The 20,812-nt window shown below is 30.6% G+C and overlaps 1 protein-coding gene and 1 pseudogene across 1 annotated transcript; one reads left to right on the forward strand and one right to left on the reverse strand.

Annotated features, from left to right (window-relative positions):
- Positions 1-5,078: 5,078 nt before the first annotated feature.
- LOC103310746 lies at positions 5,079-6,227 on the reverse strand (annotated as a pseudogene).
- A 10,076-nt stretch (positions 6,228-16,303) lies between these two features.
- LOC100160504 (actin-related protein 2/3 complex subunit 4) lies at positions 16,304-20,518 on the forward strand. The gene is made up of 2 exons (XM_001952275.5): positions 16,304-16,618; positions 18,769-20,518. The coding sequence occupies exon 2, from the start codon at positions 18,778-18,780 to the stop codon at positions 19,282-19,284; it is 507 nt and encodes a 168-aa protein (XP_001952310.1). The 5' UTR covers positions 16,304-16,618; positions 18,769-18,777; the 3' UTR covers positions 19,285-20,518.
- The last annotated feature ends 294 nt before the right edge of the window (positions 20,519-20,812 follow it).

The raw sequence follows: 20,812 nt of genomic DNA on the forward strand, positions 1-20,812 counted from the left end.
ATAGGCCGAATTTTTTGGGAGGGAGTTTGGAACTTGGCCTTTTTTCACTGTTATATTTTGTTGGGGATTGTATTTACTGAATAATAAACTATTTATGAAATAGGAATTCCAACTAAAATAATTTAAATATTTTTTAGAAAAAAGTTTGTTTGTCAACACAGTGGTTTTCAGAAGCCTAGTGCATCAGCAAACCAAACAAGCTTATCTAAAAATGCAGAATGTCCAGCATGCTGAAAAGCTGTTATTAAACTGGACACAGTATCTACGAGGAAGAAAGATCCACTTATCATGGTATTTGCTAGGTTATTAATTTTTTTGTTTTTTTGTTTAGCTTGTGAATTGGTTCGTGAATTGGTGAAATCTTCCAGATCATATATGGTGATATATTATCCTATTATTATTTTAATTTTAGTTGTGAGTATATCTTGTTAATTCTTTTTTGTGATCAGTTTTTTTTTACAAGCTCCATTTAAGTGTTATATTTGTAAAATAAAAAATAATTCCATATTTTTACAGATTAGTCAATGGGAATAATACAAAATCTTTTAAAATATAAACAATTTATATCATGTCTGACTAATAAAAATAAATGAGTTAAATAATTACTTTAAATTTGTGTTCATTATTTATTAACAAACAATACAGTTCCTATTGTATTAAACTACACTATACGTGCATTAATTGTCAATCAATGATGTGATTTATTCTCGGATTTATTTATTAGCCACTTAATAGTTAATACTAATATCGAGACTAATATCAAATTCATTCTATTATTCAATTACATGCAAAGCTGGGCAAGTTAACCAATTACAAATTACTAATTTAACAAAAAAATGTTCATGAAAATAATAACTAGGATAAGTTAAAAGTTAAGTTACTTTTTTTTACTTAAATTATTACAGTAAAATCCTTTTGTACCGAAATTAAAATTGGTTCGAACTGGTTTTTCCATTATATTTTATTGCTATCAATTATTATTAACAATAACAGACATATTAAACGTTGTAATTTCAAGTAAAAGTACAATTGATGGTAGATATTGCTTAACTTAAAACATAACTTTTAATTTATTGACTAGTTACTGCCCAGCTTTGATTACATGTAACATATTTGGAAATAAAAAATAAAAATTTAAGTTTGAAAATAATAATACATACGGTATTAGTTAGCAATTAGCATTAAATATTTAACTATTATATTACAGAACGGCTTAGTATGTTGTATAGAAATATATAATCATCATACCCATACTATAAAATCTGCTGAAAGTCTAAAATTTATTCCGGCTGACGATGAAGTAAAAAATATGTTTAATGAGTACTTTGATAGTGGAATGGGTATTACAGAATCTCAAAGATATCATGAACAATTATTGGAGTTAAAAGAGGATTTCACATTGGAACATTTTGCTAATGGAGACATTAATCCATGTTATCGTACAGTTCATAATTGGCACGATGCTTGGAGAAGTTTAAATTTAGGTCCTCGTAGTGATGATGGACTAATTGAGGTAAATATTAAAATATTACAATAAAGAATATTATACATAATATTTTATATAGGCAATAAAATGAAGTAAGGTTAATATATAATTAATGTAGTTATACTCGTAGTTATATTATTTTAATTTTAAAATAAAAACTAAAAGAAAAACAAGAAATATACAGTAAAAATGGTATTACTGTTTTATTCTAAAAAAATCCCGAGGAAAATCCATTTGCAGTAATTATTATTACACCCATTATGAGAAGGGCTCATCAAATGAAAGAGGCAAAAGAAATAATATTCGTTGACAGCACAAGTGCATGTGATCCTTTGAACCATTCAATTACATTTGTTATGTGCCCAAGTTCTGCAGGGGCAGTGCCTTTAGCAATCATTTTAAAACAAAAGGTCAAACATATGAGTGTTATTGTCAAGGATTTAAATTAATAAATGAAGCTGTTCTTGAAAGTTTTTGTGGTCAGAGATATCCAAATTTATTTCTTACTGATCAAAGTTCAGCTGAAATGAATGCCATCAATAGTGTTTGGCCAAAAAGCATCACATTACTTTGTACATTCCATGTCTTAGGTACAAGCAGTTTGGCGGTGGTTGTGGGATTCAACTCATAATATTCCTATAGAAAAACGTAAACCGAGACGTAAACCATTAATGAAATTATTTCAAAATATTTTATATGCAGATAATATTATTGATGCAGAAAACGCATATAAAAAAGGATGTGAAAATGAAGAGTTTCCTCAATGGACAAAATATTTGCATAATTATTGGTCGTATAAAGAAAAATGGTGTATATGTCTCAGGGACAGTTTTTCTAGAGTGTGACTAACAACTATTGTGAAGTGGCAGTTAGGCTTTATAAAGATCACGTTTTAGGTAGAGTAAAAGCGTACAATGTGTTAGCCTTAATAGATTTAACTAGTACAGCTTTAGAAAATTAGGTATTATAAAAGAAAATTAAGAGAATTTGCAGACAGTAGAACTTCCTAAATAAGATTAATGATACAAAAGATGATGAAGAAAGTTACATATTTAAAAAAAGAAATGATAGTACAAGAAAATGATAATGAATTTTTAGTGCCAAGTGAACAAGAAAAAACGTTATTGTATTATGTTGATATTAAATGTGGACTTTGTTCATGTTCTACTGCCTTGGCTGGAAAGTTTTGTAAGCATCAGTATGCTATTTTTCAATTTTTCAATATTAAATCTGATAATTTTCCTTCTATAACACCTACGGACCATTTTAATATAGCTAAAATTGCTTTTGGAGAACAAATTTTGGATAAATCATTTTATGACCCATTTATGATAGAAAATCCAGAAATAGAACAAATAAATGATACAGCAACGAATGATACTACCAATGATACAACTATTTATAAAGATACAAATGTACAAGAATTAAATTTAATAGAACCCATACCAAGTACCAGTAATGAATCAAATGAAAAAAGCAAATTTGAAAATGTATTGGACTTATTAAACCTCTGTAATACTACTTATGGATCATCAACAACAGGAATAAAACAATAAATTAGAGCAAAGGCTTAAAAAAATTAAAAGCAAAGGGCAATGAGAAAATTTTTTACATACAGCAGGGAATTGTCTACCATTGAGAAATAGAGATGGTGCTCGAGATGGTGCAACTATTAAGGTTCAACCTAACACAATAGCTCGGCGAAGAGTAGGTATAACAAAAGGCAGCAAACGGTTATTAGCTGGTAGACCTCCATTAGGAGAAAATGCTACTAAAAAACGAAAAAGAAATTTGAACCTTAATATTAATAGTAATCAGCCTAATGCTAAAAGTCATGGTTCGTTATAATAATATTTGTAACTTTTAGATTATTTGTTTAACTATAATAATATGTACGTCTACACAATTTGATTTAAATCTTAAAACTAACAGTATGTACCGCTACACATATTTTTAATTTTAAATTTAAGATCTTATATATTGTTAATTACATTATTTGCATTTTAAAACTGACTGTATGTACTTCTACACGTAATTTGAATTTTAACTTAAAGAACTTATAATTTATTATTGTTAATTACATTGTTTAAATTTTAAAACAGACTGTATGTACTATGTACCTACCTCTACAACTTACAAGTAACTTGAATTTTAATTCAAGAACTCCTAATTTGTTATTGTTATTTTAAAACTGATTGTCATTCAAGTATTCCAAATGGGCAGCAAATTATGTGTTCGTAAGTATTTTATATTGTATTTATTGAATAATAATAAATAATTTCAACTAATTCAGAGGTAGGTATATTAACTCTTTAGTCCTAACTACATTAATAAAATTAATTAATTTAACACTTAAAATAAATCATTTATTATAATAATATTTTAATACTGAAACCCGAGTTGAAACCATACTATAAATAGAATTCAAAATTTGAAAACATTGAATATTGATAATGTTAAAATGTTATCACAAACGTATTAGAGCCAATGAGAGCTCTCGATTTCCCATGGGTCTCTAGCAATGTATGGTATATTGGTATGCTTAAATGCGGGCAGGCGACACTGGACACGGGCACTCCCGCCAAAAATGACAAAATGGTCGACGACACCACGTACTTGCGTCCGGTGGTCGACAGCGGTATAGAAGCGTCGGAAATAGATCAAAAATTGGACGAAGCGGGTAAAATTAAATGTGAAGCTCACGATTACTTGGTATCGCGAAACCGTCTCGCGTGGGCGTCCGTTGTCGCGGCACAGACGACAGCAATGTAATACGCCACGGCCGGCGTGTTCGCACGACGTCAGGCGGACGGACGGACTGAATACTCACGGGCGCGTGTATGCGAACGGCGACGGCAAATAACAATAAATAAGTGGCGGTAGATATTCCACGGTCGGTGGATTCGCACTGCGTACAACGGACGGGCGAAAAGACACACGTGGGTGACCACGACTCGGGGTCGCGCGACGAAAAATCGGACGGACAAAACGAAATAACCAGTGGTGTCGGCACGGTCGTCCGGAACTCGAATCGCGAACACAAGGGACGTGCGCGACGAGTTGGTGACCGCAATGACTCGGGTGCACGGAACAAATAAATATGGCGGTCGGCGACGGCGCACCGGTTCGCGATAGTAAAAGCTTACCGGCATTGTACATAACAGAATGCCAAGACGGCTGAAAAACGACAACTGACAAGCCGACAAAGTACATGGCGGGCGGCGGCGGGTGCCGGATACCGATACAGCTGGAGGCTCGACTACGGCGAGACCGTCCCCACTCCGGAGGTACAAAAGTCGACTTCGCTACGCGCTCCAGAGTCCAGAATGGTAAACGTTGCGACACGGGACGCGACGGTCACGTCGCGCGAAATTCAAATAATCGATTTGGCATAGACTTTTGGTTTTTTTTTTTTTAATTTTTCGTGATCCGGATTAGTTGCTACATAATTTTTATTTTTTTGCTAACGGTTTAAATAAAAATATTATAATAATATAAAATATGATCCCTGGTACTCTTGTTTTGAGGTATAATATATTTTATTAAACATACCTAATTTTATAAAAACAAAAAATTAAAATATATAACGTGAAAATAAAAATGTATTATCTCTATAGTTCTCTGGTTCTGCAGTTTATCAGTGAAACATAATATTATAAAAACAAAAACTTTTAAATTAAAACACAATAAATAATAAATCTGTCTTATCGGCCTCATTGTTGTCTTCAAATGCCCATTCTGTTCCAGACACACGCTGGATTTAGAGTTTCAGTAGATTAGTTTTAATATTTTTACCTCTTGTTGTACCCTTAGCCGTAAGATTTTCATCAATAATTTAGGCATTTTTCCGGCATCCCTACTCGCTTCAAGAGACAATTTTTTACCTTCGAGAAATTTTTCTGATGCTAATGTTGTTGTCATGACTGGTCTTCTTCGTGACACATTTTTTTTACCTTCTACAGCTTTTGGTGGAATTGATGTATCTGTGGGTTGAATGTCCTTTGACATATAAGCATGAGGTGGTATTTCTGAAGTGGGGGGGTATTGGTAGAGATGTTTGTGGAGGCCGGTGAAGAACAACAGATATCTGAGTCTTCATCATGGCTGGTTCCAATGTACTGAGACCAATCATTTTTCAATAAAATGTCATTTTTTCAAAATCATTGTTAATAGCCTGTAATAACACAAGACATTATGAGGCACCTACGCCAAAGTTTAAGCTTTTGTTACTTTGGAATTATCAATTAACTAATGGTACTGACCTCAGGACTCAACACAACATGATTTACAATAATGTCGTCATACACATTAGTATCTGTAATATATTGAAATAGCTTTTGTTACTTTGGAATTATCAATTAACTAATGGTACTGACCTATCAGGACTCAACACAACATGATTTACAATAATGTCGTCATACACATTAGTATCTGTAATATATTGTAATTTCAGTAAATTCATTTTAATAAATACACATATTATACAATATCATAATCTAGTATTTTAACGCTATAGTACAATGCAGCTTTATATTTAAAAAAAAAACACTTGCATTAAGACACTTAATATAGCCATATACAAATATTTTGTATGTGCAAGATAAGCCATCTTATGAGTTAAAACAAACTTCCATAACACTAGAAAATAGAAATAGAGATTTATTCTATCCCATCCCTTATAAAACAAACTAAATATGATAAACAGTCCCTCTGATACCTTCCATTACTTTTGATTATGTTTAGCACGTCTCATTTTCAATACTTTCTGTGTTGTTATTTACCTATAAGTTTTTCTTTATTTTTAACTATAACTCAACAATTGTAATATTATGTATCTTAGCTTCTAATTCTGTTATATTTATGTTATCTTGCTGTAAAGGTATCAGAGTTCACATACTTTTACTGTGCTTGAGTTTATAACATGTTATAGGACTTAAGTCGGTTTATGTGAATGAATAAATATAGTTTTACAAATATTTTAGTTCTGTTTCTTATTTGATTATGATTTAAATAATTTAATCTCAATTTCTTAATATATTTGTGAATTCTCTAAGAAAAAACAGTTACGAGCTAATTGTTTACAGTGAGGAGTATGAGGGGCTTTATCATATTAAATTAACTAGGTACCTATATTAATTGTATGTAATTCTATTTTCCTTTAACACCAAAAATACATTTTGATAACAAACAACTACCAAAATTATTAACAACTTTGTATAGGAAAAAATATATAATACATTATGAAATACTAAAATTATATATTAATTTAGGTTTAAAGATAGAGAAAATTCATAGAGTGTTAGAATTTAGTCAATCTCCTTGGTTAAAACCTTATATTGATTTTAATACTAATCTTAGATCAGAAGCTAAGGATGAGTTTGAAAAACAATATTTCAAGTTAATGAACAATAGTGTTTATGGGCGTACCATGATGAATGTTCGAAATCATGTTGATATAAGATTATGTACTGATGCACTCAACCTAGAAAAAATAATTGTGAAACCAAATTTTGATTTTTGATAGATGGACAATTTTTACAGAAAATTTAGCTGCAGTCCATATAAAAAGAACAAATATCTTTCAAACAACCAATATATATAGGAATGTGTGTTTTAGATTTATCTAAATTGTTAATGTATGATTTTTATTACAATATAATAAAGAAAAAATATGGAAATAAAGTTAGATTGTTATATACAGATACAGACTCACTAATATTAGAAAGAAAAACTGATGATTTCTATCAGGATATAAATGAAAAGATAGATAATAAATATAGATCATTAATAGATGATCATTTTGACACTTCAGATTATTCAAAAGATAATATTTATGGTTAATCTTTAGTTAACAAAAAAGTCTTAAATAAGTTTAAAGATGAGTTGAATGGAAAAATGACAGAATTTATAGGTTTAAGATCCAAATTATATTCACATCGAGTCTTAGATACATTAAAAGAAATTAAAAAAGCTAAAGATGTTAAAAAAAAAAAAAATGTTGTGGAAAATAAAATATGTTTTAATGATTTTGAAAATTGTTTACTAACAAAAGAACCAAAATATGTTAAACAAAATTTATTTAGAACTAAGAAACATGATATTTTTTACTGTAGAACAAAACAAAAATGCTTATTTTGGAAAATGGTATTGATACATTAGCTTGGGGACATTATAAAACAAATATAGATAGAAATAATGTTGTAAACCATCTCAAATCTCAATACACTAATTAGAAATCAAAATCAAAAAGATTAAAAAATATTTTTTATGGAAAAATTCTATTAAAAATTAAATTAATATGTCTAACTACAAATACTATATTGCATTTAAATTTAAATTATTCATATTATAAGTTTTGTAAAAAATATTTTTGGGGAATATTGCAATACAATTTTTAATTATTAATATCATAAGTTTTGTAAAAAATATTTTAATTATTATTGCATTTCAATTTTGTGATCTTTTTGCACATTGTTTTCTTTGTGATCTTTTACTGATATAAAATAAGGTGTCCCAGAACGTACATAATATATAATATACTACTTACCTCTATAAAATAGAATTCAAGAATTGCACAATTATCGTAAAATATGCAATTTTATGGAGCGTATTTAATAATGCTGTTTTTCCGTAGCCACGTCAAATTAATAAAGTGGGCAAGTGGATGTCGCTCTGCTGTACAGTAGGTTACAAGTGGGTCACTGTAATGGATGGTATTAAATTTGAATTCAATGATATAATATCATTGTATAAGAAAAACGATTCTGAGCGAAAACGGTCAGTCAGCCTGTGATATTACTAAGTATATTTGATGATATTATTATGAATAAATTAATTTATATGCTTAACTATTTACCTAGAGCCTACAATTTTTTACCCAACAAATAAAATTTTATTGATATTTATAGAAAAAAAACTAAAAAAATTGAACACTGACAATGTCCGTAAACAGCCCAAAAAGAGTCAAAAGATTTTCAAAATTGTATGGTATATAGAAAATGAAAATAAAAGCATTCAGTAAAATTTTCATGTATCTACAGTTCTTCGTTTTTGAATAAACAATAAAACAACAAAATCGATTTTGTGGAAAACCATATTTCATTAATTTTATGTGGATGTTTATGTAGATTGTAGTTTGCATTATTTAGTGTGTGCCTACAGGCTACAGTATAATTTTTCTAAATTTTTTTTTGTTTTCTAAAATTAATTTGCTTTTCTCTGGGCGCCCACGTCTCAATTACAATTTTTTCACAACTTCAACTCTATAGTCCAGGGTTTTTTTTAGTGTGCAGTGAAACACATTTTGTGTAGTGAGAAAAGTAATTGTGCAGTGAAAATTGTTACTTTGTGCAGTGCAAAAAAAGATTTTCAGGATGATATAATAAATGTTTTATTAAAATTAAAAATTGTTTATATTATTCATAATTATACTATTTTTTTTTTTTTTTAAACAAAAAAAATATCTATCACCTTTAAGCACATGCTTGTGGTGGTGGTAGACAGCTATATAGTATAATAATTAATATGAACAATTTAATTATAAATAAGAAAAGCGGACAAGAACTGAATAATCAATCTATACAATTAGAATACTTATAAACTAAATTTAAATTACAACAGTTAAATATAATCTGAAATTTTTCAAGTATTAAAAATAACCAAATCTGAATTTCTTTTTCATTTCTATAGTTATACGATTGCCTTCTGTATAGAATATGTCCCTTTTTATATTTACTGGCGTTGAGTTGTAGTTTTTGGACCTGGATAATCTATGAATTTTTGACCAAACGCTTTTCTAAAATACTCCATTCTGACATCAAATGCCCTGTATTCTCTTTTAATAACCTTATTCATATCCAGAAAGGATTCAAAGTTTTTAATTATACCTATAGTTATTTTTTTATATACAGACTCAAATGGTAACACATCTAATATCTTAAAGTTTTCTTTAGTTAAACCAATTAAAGTGTTTTTACTTAAACATATACTAACAATTTTTCTTTGTAAAAATTGTAGTGGTCTAGACGCATTTTGATTCAGTCAAAATTATCATATTTTTTACTATTATTTCATATTTGATGTACCTAAAAGTATATTACAAAAATTATAAATAAATTAGGTACCTACCTAGTCAATTGATTGTTTTTATTTTTATAAACAATTATTATTACAAATTACCCATTTCAAGTAAATATTATTTAGTAAGTACCTATTATTACTTATATTTACAGACAGAGTGGGAATAAGTTTGTGCAGTCAGAAAAAATCATTAAAAAAAACCCTGCTATAGACGATTTATTTATATAGATTTTTTAGGCATTGATAATCTGGTGACTTCAAAATAATCATTCTTTAATGAACTAATTATACTTAAATAAATATTATTTCAAGATATGTATTAAGTAGGTATGTAAGCTTGTATTCTGTTGATATCAATAATCAATAATTTTCACCCACGAAAAAATGAAAATTATAAGCTGCATTCTTCAGCATATACAGTTGATATACAATTTTATCAAAATAAAAAAAAATAATAATGAAGAATTACTTTGTGAAATCAAACTTTTCATGAAAAGATGACCATTTCATAAAATGGAAATGGATATTTTATACTTCGGGTTCAAATTTGGAAGAAATTAAAAATTAAAAAACCTAGAATAATTAGTATTTTAGCTATTTTACTAAACCCCCCACCACCCTTAACCACTATGGCACTATACTATGAGAATTTGACTGGAAAAAAGTTGGTTCGGAAAAGCAGTGAAAAGTTGCCCTAGTCTAATGAAAACTGAAATGACGCCACTGGTCACACAATAATTGATAGTATACCGAGTTGCATGAAAAATTGAATATTATAATGGGTAAATAACATTTAATGGACTTTACAATGTCCACCATGATACAATCAGGGGCTACTAAATCACGTTTAAGTTTCATACATATGCCGACCTAACCTATAAGTTATAACAGAGACTCTGGCGTACATTTGCGTCTGTTGGCGACACGCCAGGCTTCCTCTGTCTCTGGGCCCGTTGAAGTCGACCAGCGCCTCGTAGAAGATTTTCGCAAACCATGTCTTCGGCAAGCCGCTGTCCGCCGAACCGTCGATATCGACGGACATGACCTCGAAGACATGCAGGAAGAAAACAACACCCGTACAAACTAACAATGATGTACAAGACATTATTGTTATTAATATGATATTAATATTATTACTTATATAATTAGTATTGTACTATAAATAATTGTATTTCACTCATGCGTTCAGACCGTAACAAACGCCCGTTCATAAGCTAATGGAGTATAAATGTGTTTATGGAAGAGCGGCGATCGTAAATCAAGGTAAGCTTCGATCGATATTGTAGGTACCTGTTTTATTATGTAACAATGCAACATAGACAAAATGTGTTTACGGCGTTTACGCAGAATTATATTTTTTTATGTTTTCGAGTAATCTTTGAATTAAATCACCGATTACAAAAATGATTGAGCATAATATTTTTGGCCAAATTGATAAAAAAAATCTACCACCTAAATAAAATAATACTACACATTTAGTAAGACCTACTTATCCTAACCTATATATTTACTAATCATAGTAAAGCCATAATATATGAAAAGTTTAGTTTGATAATTAATTATATAATACTCTAAAATAATTATTTATCATATATTAATATTATCTGCAGATTTTAGTTAAAACTTAAAACTAATTATTACCTAGGTAGGTATAACATTAATATCGTATATACATACACAACTGTAGATACATATAGTCATCTGGCTATAATGGAATAAACAACTTCCGTTTTAAACGCTAAAAACGAAATAATATAATATTAAACGATGCGTCGATGCCATATTGTTATAAATAATAATAATAATATCTTGGACCATAGTAACAAGATTTGTTTATTTATCTTTAAGTTTTTAAAATTAATTATTCACAAAGCAATATACCGGACGAGTTTGGAGAGAAACGCTGGTCAAAAGAATATAAAAGAATATCATCGGGGAATGTCCAGGAACTGGAGTGGCGCCTATAATACAATAACGAGACATACTGCACCGAGGACAAAGAGAGGACTACCGGCGGGCTGTTGGACCTGGACGCCACGGGGCCGATCGCGAGTGGACGCGGTCGGCCCCCTTGCGGTGACCCGGCCACGTTCTCGTTGGGCCGCGACGACGGCTAAAAGGTTGGTGTACTACAACGTAATATTATGCGGCCAACCAGCCGGCGGTGGCGGTGGAGGAGGAGGATGTGAGCTCGATGGCGGAGATGGATACAAAAAAATATGGCATGCAGTGGTGGCACTTAGAGCAGCCGCAGAAGAGGACGGGGATCGGTGAGGACGAGTTTGGAGATCAGCCACGGCCGGAGGACCACCAAAATCATAATGCCATGGAAATTCTGCCCGCGTCCGGGAAACCGGCCCACCCGTGAACGACGAAGGTGTTCGTTCTGCCGCGGTCGGGGCGGGCGAGCGGCCGGGCGAACAGGACTAGAAAGCGCGTGCTGCAGGTGTCGAGGTGAGCGTGCCAGAGTTGCAGGTGTCGGGACCTGCAAGAGATAGTGACAACAGAGTCGAAGTCGAGGAAGAACCAACGGAGTGACGGTGAAACTGGACGGGGTGAGAAGAGACGTGGCAGTTCCACGAGAAGCGCGAAAACAAACGTAATTATTAGGTACGTAAGTTACAAACATGTAACATGTTATTACAGTATTTATGAACTAAGATGTAAAATAATATAAAAGTAATATGTCGTGAAAAAAATAAAAATTGTTAATAATTTTTCGTAAAATTACAATTTCAGCATACCTACGATTGACCGGCGAGCTTCCAATTATTGATATATGCTCGCCGGAATTTTTGAACCCTTATCGCACTTCTCGGAACTGCCGTCGCCGTCAAACTTCTTACCCCATTCGATCAGTTTCATTGTCACCTCCAAAAGTTCTTCCTCCTCTTCCTCATGTCACCATCGCCGCGGGCCCGGCACGCACGGCCCGCACACCTCGATCTGCAGCCAGAAGCTTTCTAGTCCGAACCGCCCGGCCGACAGCCTGCCTGCCCCCAGAACGAACACTGGCGGGTCGGTTTCACGGACGCGGGCAGCATTCCCATGGTGGTGGTGGTCCTCCGGCAAAATCGGATTTCTAGACTCGTCCTCTACTTGACGGATGCTGATCCCGTGCAGGCTGTGGTCACCGCTGTATGCCACAGTAACCGCCGTCGAGCACCAGAGCATCCTCCGCCAAGAGTACTGCCGACTCGTGTCGGCCGCTTGTTGTAGTGCACCTCGCGCCGTCGTCAAGGCCCAACGAGAACCCCCGCGGGGGTGGCTTGGTGGCCGCCCGGTGTCCTGGTCCGACAGTCCACCGCAAAGAATATGTCCTCTCGTCGTCCTTCGTGCAGTATGTCCATGAGCCGGACATTCCCTGATTTACAGCCAGCGTTTCTACTCCACGGTTTGCCCGAGTCGTCCGGTTGAACAAAAATAGTGTCTTAGATTATAGTTATTATATTAGGTATGTTATTTAAGAATGTATTAGATTAATAAAGAAAATTGTATCGATTAATATTGATTATGATATTATTATTTTTTTTTTTTTTTGTTCATAACTGATAATAATATATACTTACTTAGTTACTTATAACTAAAATAACTAATATGACACACGTTCACAACGTATAGTTTGTACAAAATACAGAGCCAATAAACGTGAAGCGAGTAGGTATGTGAAATTGTTTTCAAGAAGTGTCTTTGTACACACGCATGCATTGTAGAACATAAACAACAACAATAGTGTAAATCAGGAATTGGCGAAATACTTTCAAAAATTGTCTTAAAATACGAAATGAATTTAATGAGTAATTATTGTCAAATACAGAATACTATATAGATCCACTTGGAAAAAAAACCTACATACCTAATTCAATAAAAAGTAAATTCTAAATTGTTCAAATATTTTCAATAAATTGATGGTTATTTTACAAAAGCTTAATTGTTTTGATTTTTTCCGAAAACGTTAACCTAGTCTGAGTTATAAAACATTTATTCAACCAGTTCTAAGTCGTTGTATTGAAACGTATTAAAATATGTGTCTATTAATCAGTGGTAATACCAGTGGCGCATTTAAGGGGGGGGGGGGGGGGGGGCAACTGGGGCGAATGCCCAGGGCGCCAAATTTTAGGGGGCGGGAAATTTTTTATAGTTTACCACTACATAAAATTGAAATCTTTCTATTTTGTCTGATATAATTATTATTCAAAATACAAAGTATAATAAAGATTATAAATTGAACATAGATCTAATTACTCATAACTCAAAAGGTCTATTAATTGTCTAATATGATTCTAAACGGTTTTCATACGGGTCTATGAGCGGCACGGGATTGCGACAATCACAGATATAAATATCTATGATTTATATATTCATATATATATAATTTATATTTATGACCTGTGGAGGCAATTACGTTTTATCAGGTTAAAAATTGAAGTCAGGATCGTTGAGAAGAATAATTGCATATGACAGCCTTTTAAAAAATGATTCCTTTTTTGTTGTGATAAAAATATAAATTTGTTATATGCGTCGATGGCATATTATTTTAATACTGTGCAAACATTTTTTGCAAATGTTTTCAATTCATGGGCTCATTAATTAATGATTATTATATAGGTACCATTAGCATTTTTACTTCCCGTTAAAGAAACTTAAACATATAATAAAGCATTTACACACTTACGTGAAGAGTGTTCAAAGCGAGGGTTTATATTTTCACTAGAAACTGTGTTTGCTGACTTTGATATTTCAATACAAATGTTTCAGCTATTCAAAAAGTTTTGACAGAATCTAAAATTAAAGAATGTCGCTTTCACTTTGCCCAATTCTGGTAAGATTTAATGCTATAAACTAGTACAAATGTCAGACCTAATAAATAAAATCTACTTTAACAATTAATTTATACGCAGGCCCGGATTGAACCGGCGAGGTACCGAGAAAATCTCGGTGGGCCGCATAAAATTTGGGCCGTTATTATTTTTGGACAAAAGTAGTCTAGTATTTTTAGATAATGATATAGAAAAATATAGATCCGAATACACGGTTAAAACAATAAAATGACCGTCTGGACAGATTGAGATATAATATTGTTTTGACTTCTGGTTTTAACTGTTGGGTTTGATAAATTGCCCAGTAACTGTAAATTAAACGAATATTTAAGCATAAATAAGTCGCAAACGGATTGCTCAAATTAAATTCTGCAAACGTTAAAATTATTTTTTTCAGAATGTTTATAGATTTTCGTTATTGAAAAAAGGTGATGCCATTTGAAAATCGAAAGTTGATAGTGTTTTATCAAATAAGGGAGGGACTCAAAATTATCAAAATTATAACAAATTGTAAAACAGTAAAACCTAAAAAATTTAAAAAAAAAATTTCTTAAAATTCCTAATACTTACTGAGATATTGACTGGTCCATGATAAAAGAATAACCCTGTATATATTATGAACAATGAACATGTTAAGTGTATACAGTCGGTTTTTTTACATAGGTACATACTACATACTGCAAATCAGAACAATAATTAAATAATATGAATAATTACCTATAGTCTTTATTTAAAATATATTATAATATGTACAACAAATAACAATCAACTTCCTATATTATTAGGTATGTTTTAATTAAAGATAGGTAGGTACCTACTTACATCAATATATTTTATAATAATCATAACAATTTAAAACCTTGTACTAATACCTATATAGGAGATCAAACTATGGTACGAAAAGTACTCCAGGTCACCAATAAGTTACAACGTAAAAAACGCAACATATATTTTACTACAAAATCTATTTAATCGTAATGAAACTATTATTTTATATGTATTTAAAAAAGTAATTGGGTTAGAAATATAAATCGAGTTATGGTGAATAATAATTTGTATGCTTCATTTATTGGTTGATATTTTTAAGCAAACAGGAACTTTAATTAATAAATAGGTCGCGACTTGTGTACCGCAGCTAATACCTACAAAGACATACATGGGCGATAATTTACGCAACGGTCAACTGCATTGAGGCGAAACGTTCTAATCGACCGTCCGTGAAATAATGATGTACCCATAGGGCATAGACCTATTAACTTTTTGCTTATCAGATGTTGACTTATTTTTTCGCCGTGTAATGGCTATGGAAGGCGCAGTCCATTTAGTTTATTATCTTTATTCTATGGCAGGCTCTATGGATGTACCGTTCCCGCGATTACGACGCGCGAACTTTGTCTCGTAGACGATGGGCGTGGTTACAGCCTACCGCGACGGCGGCATACGGCGCACAACGCCATCTCTTGAGCGTTGGATATTTTTCACTTCTACCAGGACGGCCTCTTAAATCGTGACTATATAGAATTTAATTTTCTGGAAAATTATGGTCGACGTTATCACTTTCTGTAAAATTACGTTCTGTGATTATAATTTCAGGTTTTCAAATTTCTGGGATTAAAATTCTGAATACATATTTTATATTCATTTTATTTTCAATATGAAAACAATTCTGGAACGTTAATTTCCAGTTATTTTGTTTTCTGTCAATATATTTTTCTATTAAATTTAATTTATGGGTTACTAATGTTCGGTTCATTTATTTTCTGGAAAATTATGCAGGCCCTGTTTGAGTGGTTAGGTGGTAACCATGGTGTAGATATACAGCAGCAGCAGCTGCCGTAGTGGTAACCACCGGAAGTTGGTGGGTGGTGATCGTGCTATCACAGAATAAAATGGTGCTATCAACTTGCATTCAATACTGTCCAAACTTATCAGTTGGTTAAAAAAGTAAAAATTAATAGACCCAACAATTTAGGTTTTTGTAGTTCCGTTTCTTGTTTATAAGGTACTATTTTTTCATTATTTTAAATTAAACAATAATGAATAATTAACTATTTAAACAAAACAATTACAGTAGTCTGCTTAAAAGTATTCGTTATTTTTCTGATGAATATTTAACTCGTTATCTACTTACAACACCCTATAAGGATTTGCTCATAATTTTGCCTTCAACACGTACATTTGACAAAAATATACTCGTATATTCACGATATTGAATATAATTTGTAAAGAAAAGGTGAGTGAAGTGTATCTTTATTACTATTTACTTCTAATATTCAAATATTGTATAAACATCACAAACTATAGATCATATATCTACATATTTTTGGGGTAATGTTGGGCGTTTGCTATTGAATCAAACATGAGTTAAACATTGTATTTACTATTTATATTACTTTATCTTCACAACTATAAGATGAATTACCTACATTCCCCATTTTTTCAAATAATTTACGTGTCCATACTAAGTGAAACTACCTAATAATATAAAATATTTATTTTTATTTAGGCAACAGTTGCGTAATTTGGGCTAGTTTAAGGGGGAGATGAAATTGTTGTATATTTTACCTATTTCATCCCAAAATTTCTTTTAATGTATCAAGCCACATTGTGATAAGTACCTAACTATAATATAACTTGTTAGTCCATGTATAAATATATGCAATAATTACATTATGTTTAAATATTCACATACGTTCGAAGTTGTTATACATTATACCACTTTGCTGATGTGCGTTGTTGCCCGTCGATTAAATAATATTTTACTACTTATTGGTTTATTTTTGTACAACAATGCAGTATATTAATAGGTATCATTATTTGTGAAATAGTATTTATTACAAAGCAGATAATATTATCTTAGTTATGTACCTTCAGCTAGCATAGGGGATTTGGGTTGTTTTTTCCTTAAAATATACTAGTATATACTATAGTGTTAAATTAATACATAGATATTATATATTATGATGTGCCATATATAACCCCCCCTGGAATTTTGTTTAGACCCCCCTCCCCCATTCCATAATTTTTTTTAGTTATATATTTAGAATTTATGTTGTGTACTAGAAATATAATAGGCTATAGCTCCCCCCTATATATATTCGTCACGCTACGCCTATGCTGATAGGTAGGTGAGTTGTAGTTAGTTGGTTACTATCTACTCTGTGGTATGGTAGCCCAGCCATAGTTGCTTTGTATTGATTTGTATATCCAAAAATCTATCTCTAAAACAGTAAAACCACTTTCCAATTATCTTTTATAGTTTTGTAAAATGCTTTTGGTGTATTTCTAATGACGTGAAAAACAAAAATTACATATCTCAGGGATGGTCACTTAACATTATTTTTTCATAATTATATTATATTATTAATAGCCTCACTTATTCAATAATTTAAAACTGATACCATTGATGATAATTAAATAATATCAGAACAACCGTTCATCTAGAAAAAAAACATTAGTTACATCTATTGATGTACATTATACTTGTACATTTTTTCACAGGCTAAGTAGGGTTATACCGCTATAACATACTATATATGCTGATACTATAATATAATATAATATGTATATGTTTATACACATGTTTAAAATTTATTGCTTCCATATTTAACGGATTTCAAATTGTTCTAATATTATCAATGCCAATACTTACCAATTGATAAAAGATTGCAAAAATTAAAATGTGTGCTTGTATTTATAATTTTTTCATATTAATAATAATAAAATATTTTCATTTAACACATTGAGTGCCAGGCCAAAAATGACAAAAGTGACCATTCTGACCGGGACATTTTTTTTATAATGTGTGTATCATATAAATGTGTATCATTATCAATACACACGGCACAAATAAACATATTAGTTATGTATTGAAATTGATACACATGGCACTCAAAGTGATGTTGTTTTTTGGAACACTTATGATTTTAATTTAAAGGTCCACGTTATATCCTTGAATTATTTCAGGTCAATAATTTTATTTGTTGGCAAAAATCTAAGTGAACGTAATTTTAAACTTTAACTTGAATATAATTTTGTTAGTAATTTTTACAGTTGTATCTACATCATCAATATCTTAAGATTTAAATTGTGGTTACTTTTTGTTTACATGGTATTGTACATTATTATTTAATATTTTAATAATAATTATGTTATAACTTATATTAATAATGAAGCATGTGTAAAAGACTAGAGCCGGACTTCAGTCTCTAAATAAGTTTATCAAACTCTGATTATTATTTTTAAAACATTTCCTTATACTATTTTATAGTATAAAGTAATATTAGTTATTACTATATTAGTATATGTTATGTATACAATTTAAATTTATTAACTTCATTTTTCAAACTTATTAATATTATTTATATTTCTGATATTTTCTAGATTTCAACAATGACAACAACACTAAAACCTTACCTGTCAGTTGTAAAGCATTCGTTGGATGCTGCTATCTGTATAAGCCAGTTTTACTCGCAAGTAGTTGAACGTCACAGCAAACCAGAAATAGAAATGCAAACCAACAGGGAGTTAATATTGACTCCAATGTTAATCAGTCGTAATGAGCGAGAACGTGTTTTTATTGAAAGCTCTATAAATTCAATACGGGTGAGTATAGCAATTAAACAATGTGATGAGATTGAGCGATTACTGTGTGATAAATTCACACGATTCATGATGAAAAGAGCAGAAAATTTTTTCATTCTAAGAAGGAAACCAATTGCTGGATATGACATAACATTCCTAATCACTAACATGCATGTGGAACAGATGTACAGAAATAAACTTATTGATTTCATTATTCGATTTATGGAAGAAATTGACAAAGAAATCAGTGAAATGAAGTTGGCAATCAATGCAAGAGCTAGAATTTGTTCAGAAGAGTTTCTCAAACATTTTTAAAAGAAAATTGTATAACTATCCAGTGTGCATTATTTTTTATTTTCTACTGTAATCATTTTTTATATTGTAAAATGTTGAAGTGCGTTTTTATTTAAAGTTATTATAAGATTAAAACACAGAATAAATTTATTCTGTGATTAAAATCTAAAATATAGATAAATTAATTTTCATACATGGTTAATAGTTAAAATACTTAATCGAAAAAATACTATTAAATGTTGGTGGCATTAATGCATACATTTTAATAGTCTTTTTATATATTTTATTTCTTTTTTATTATTATTATTTTATACTTAGTTCAGTTACAAAAATAATTTGAACTAACATATTGTTATGGTATGAATACTAGATACCATTATTTTACTTTTATAATTATATTAGTCAAATATAACATACTATCTATTTAAATATTTTTTACAAATACTTGTACATGAATGCAATAATATATAGTTTAAAGGTAAAAACATATCATAATCATGAACTAAAATATATGTCTGACCAGGTGATAAGACTTAGTGTCCAGTCCTGTATATCTTAGTTCATGATCATAAATAATTATAATTTAATTTCAACCATGTTTGTTAAAGTCTATAGTCCATGCCAAGAGTGAACGCAACTGCTCGCTGCCCAAATTGTCTTCAGTTTGCCAAAAGTTGATCTAAAACATGCCACCGGTGACCACCAGAGTAAGCCGTGAAATTTCAAAAGATGACTGGTAGCAGCGGAGTAGAAAAATTGGCCTCGCGACTACTCGAGTAAATCATTCGGATGCGCAAAGCAGTTGTGTTCTCTTATGGTGCGGAAATAGAATTGAGAATAAAAAGATAACAGATTCATTTTTAAAAAGTATTATTTAAACAAATTCTTTGTATTCAAAAGCAATAATTTATTGTAATTAATTTTTATTCATAGAAATGAAATGTTTAACACTAATTATTTTTATTATCCTTCGTAAACTATTAAAAAAAGTTCAACAGCTTTAAATTTAATTCAGTTATAATGTTTCAAATTTAATATGACATTTCACAGTCACTAAAAATAGTGTATGTATATTTTGGCAGAAATCAAGGTTATTCGCCTTAAATTGTGTCTGTACTTATCTATTAAATTAAAAAACACATTTGAGATAATGCTCAAATATTTTGTTAAGTATTATTATTATAAAGTAATTAATTAGCTGTAGGCAGTTATCTTTATGAAGGTTAATATAATAATATAATCTTTTTGTAGAACTTAATAAAGTTTATTTAAATTGTAAGTTTCTAGATTGGTAACCATTTGCCTAATTTTCCAAAGGTAATCATATTTTCAGTTTTCAATTTATATTACAATTTTAAATTCCTTCATGATAATTTAGATAATGGTTTGATGGCTAATTCAATAATTAATGTCATTGTTTAATATAAATATTATGCGACCAAGCAGTTATTATTAACTTAATACTTAAAGGTGGATACAATTTTAATCTAAGCTTTAAAATGTTAATGGGTGTACATTATCTAGCTTAAATACAAAAACCAAAAAAAAA

This window comes from Acyrthosiphon pisum, chromosome A3 (assembly GCF_005508785.2).
Source record: "Acyrthosiphon pisum isolate AL4f chromosome A3, pea_aphid_22Mar2018_4r6ur, whole genome shotgun sequence".
Classification (NCBI taxonomy): Eukaryota; Metazoa; Arthropoda; class Insecta; order Hemiptera; family Aphididae; genus Acyrthosiphon; species Acyrthosiphon pisum.

Bases quoted from the DNA above. Each gene is read 5' to 3' on its own strand.
- LOC100160504 (XM_001952275.5), top strand. From the start codon at position 18,778: ATGACAACAACACTAAAACCTTACCTGTCAGTTGTAAAGCATTCGTTG.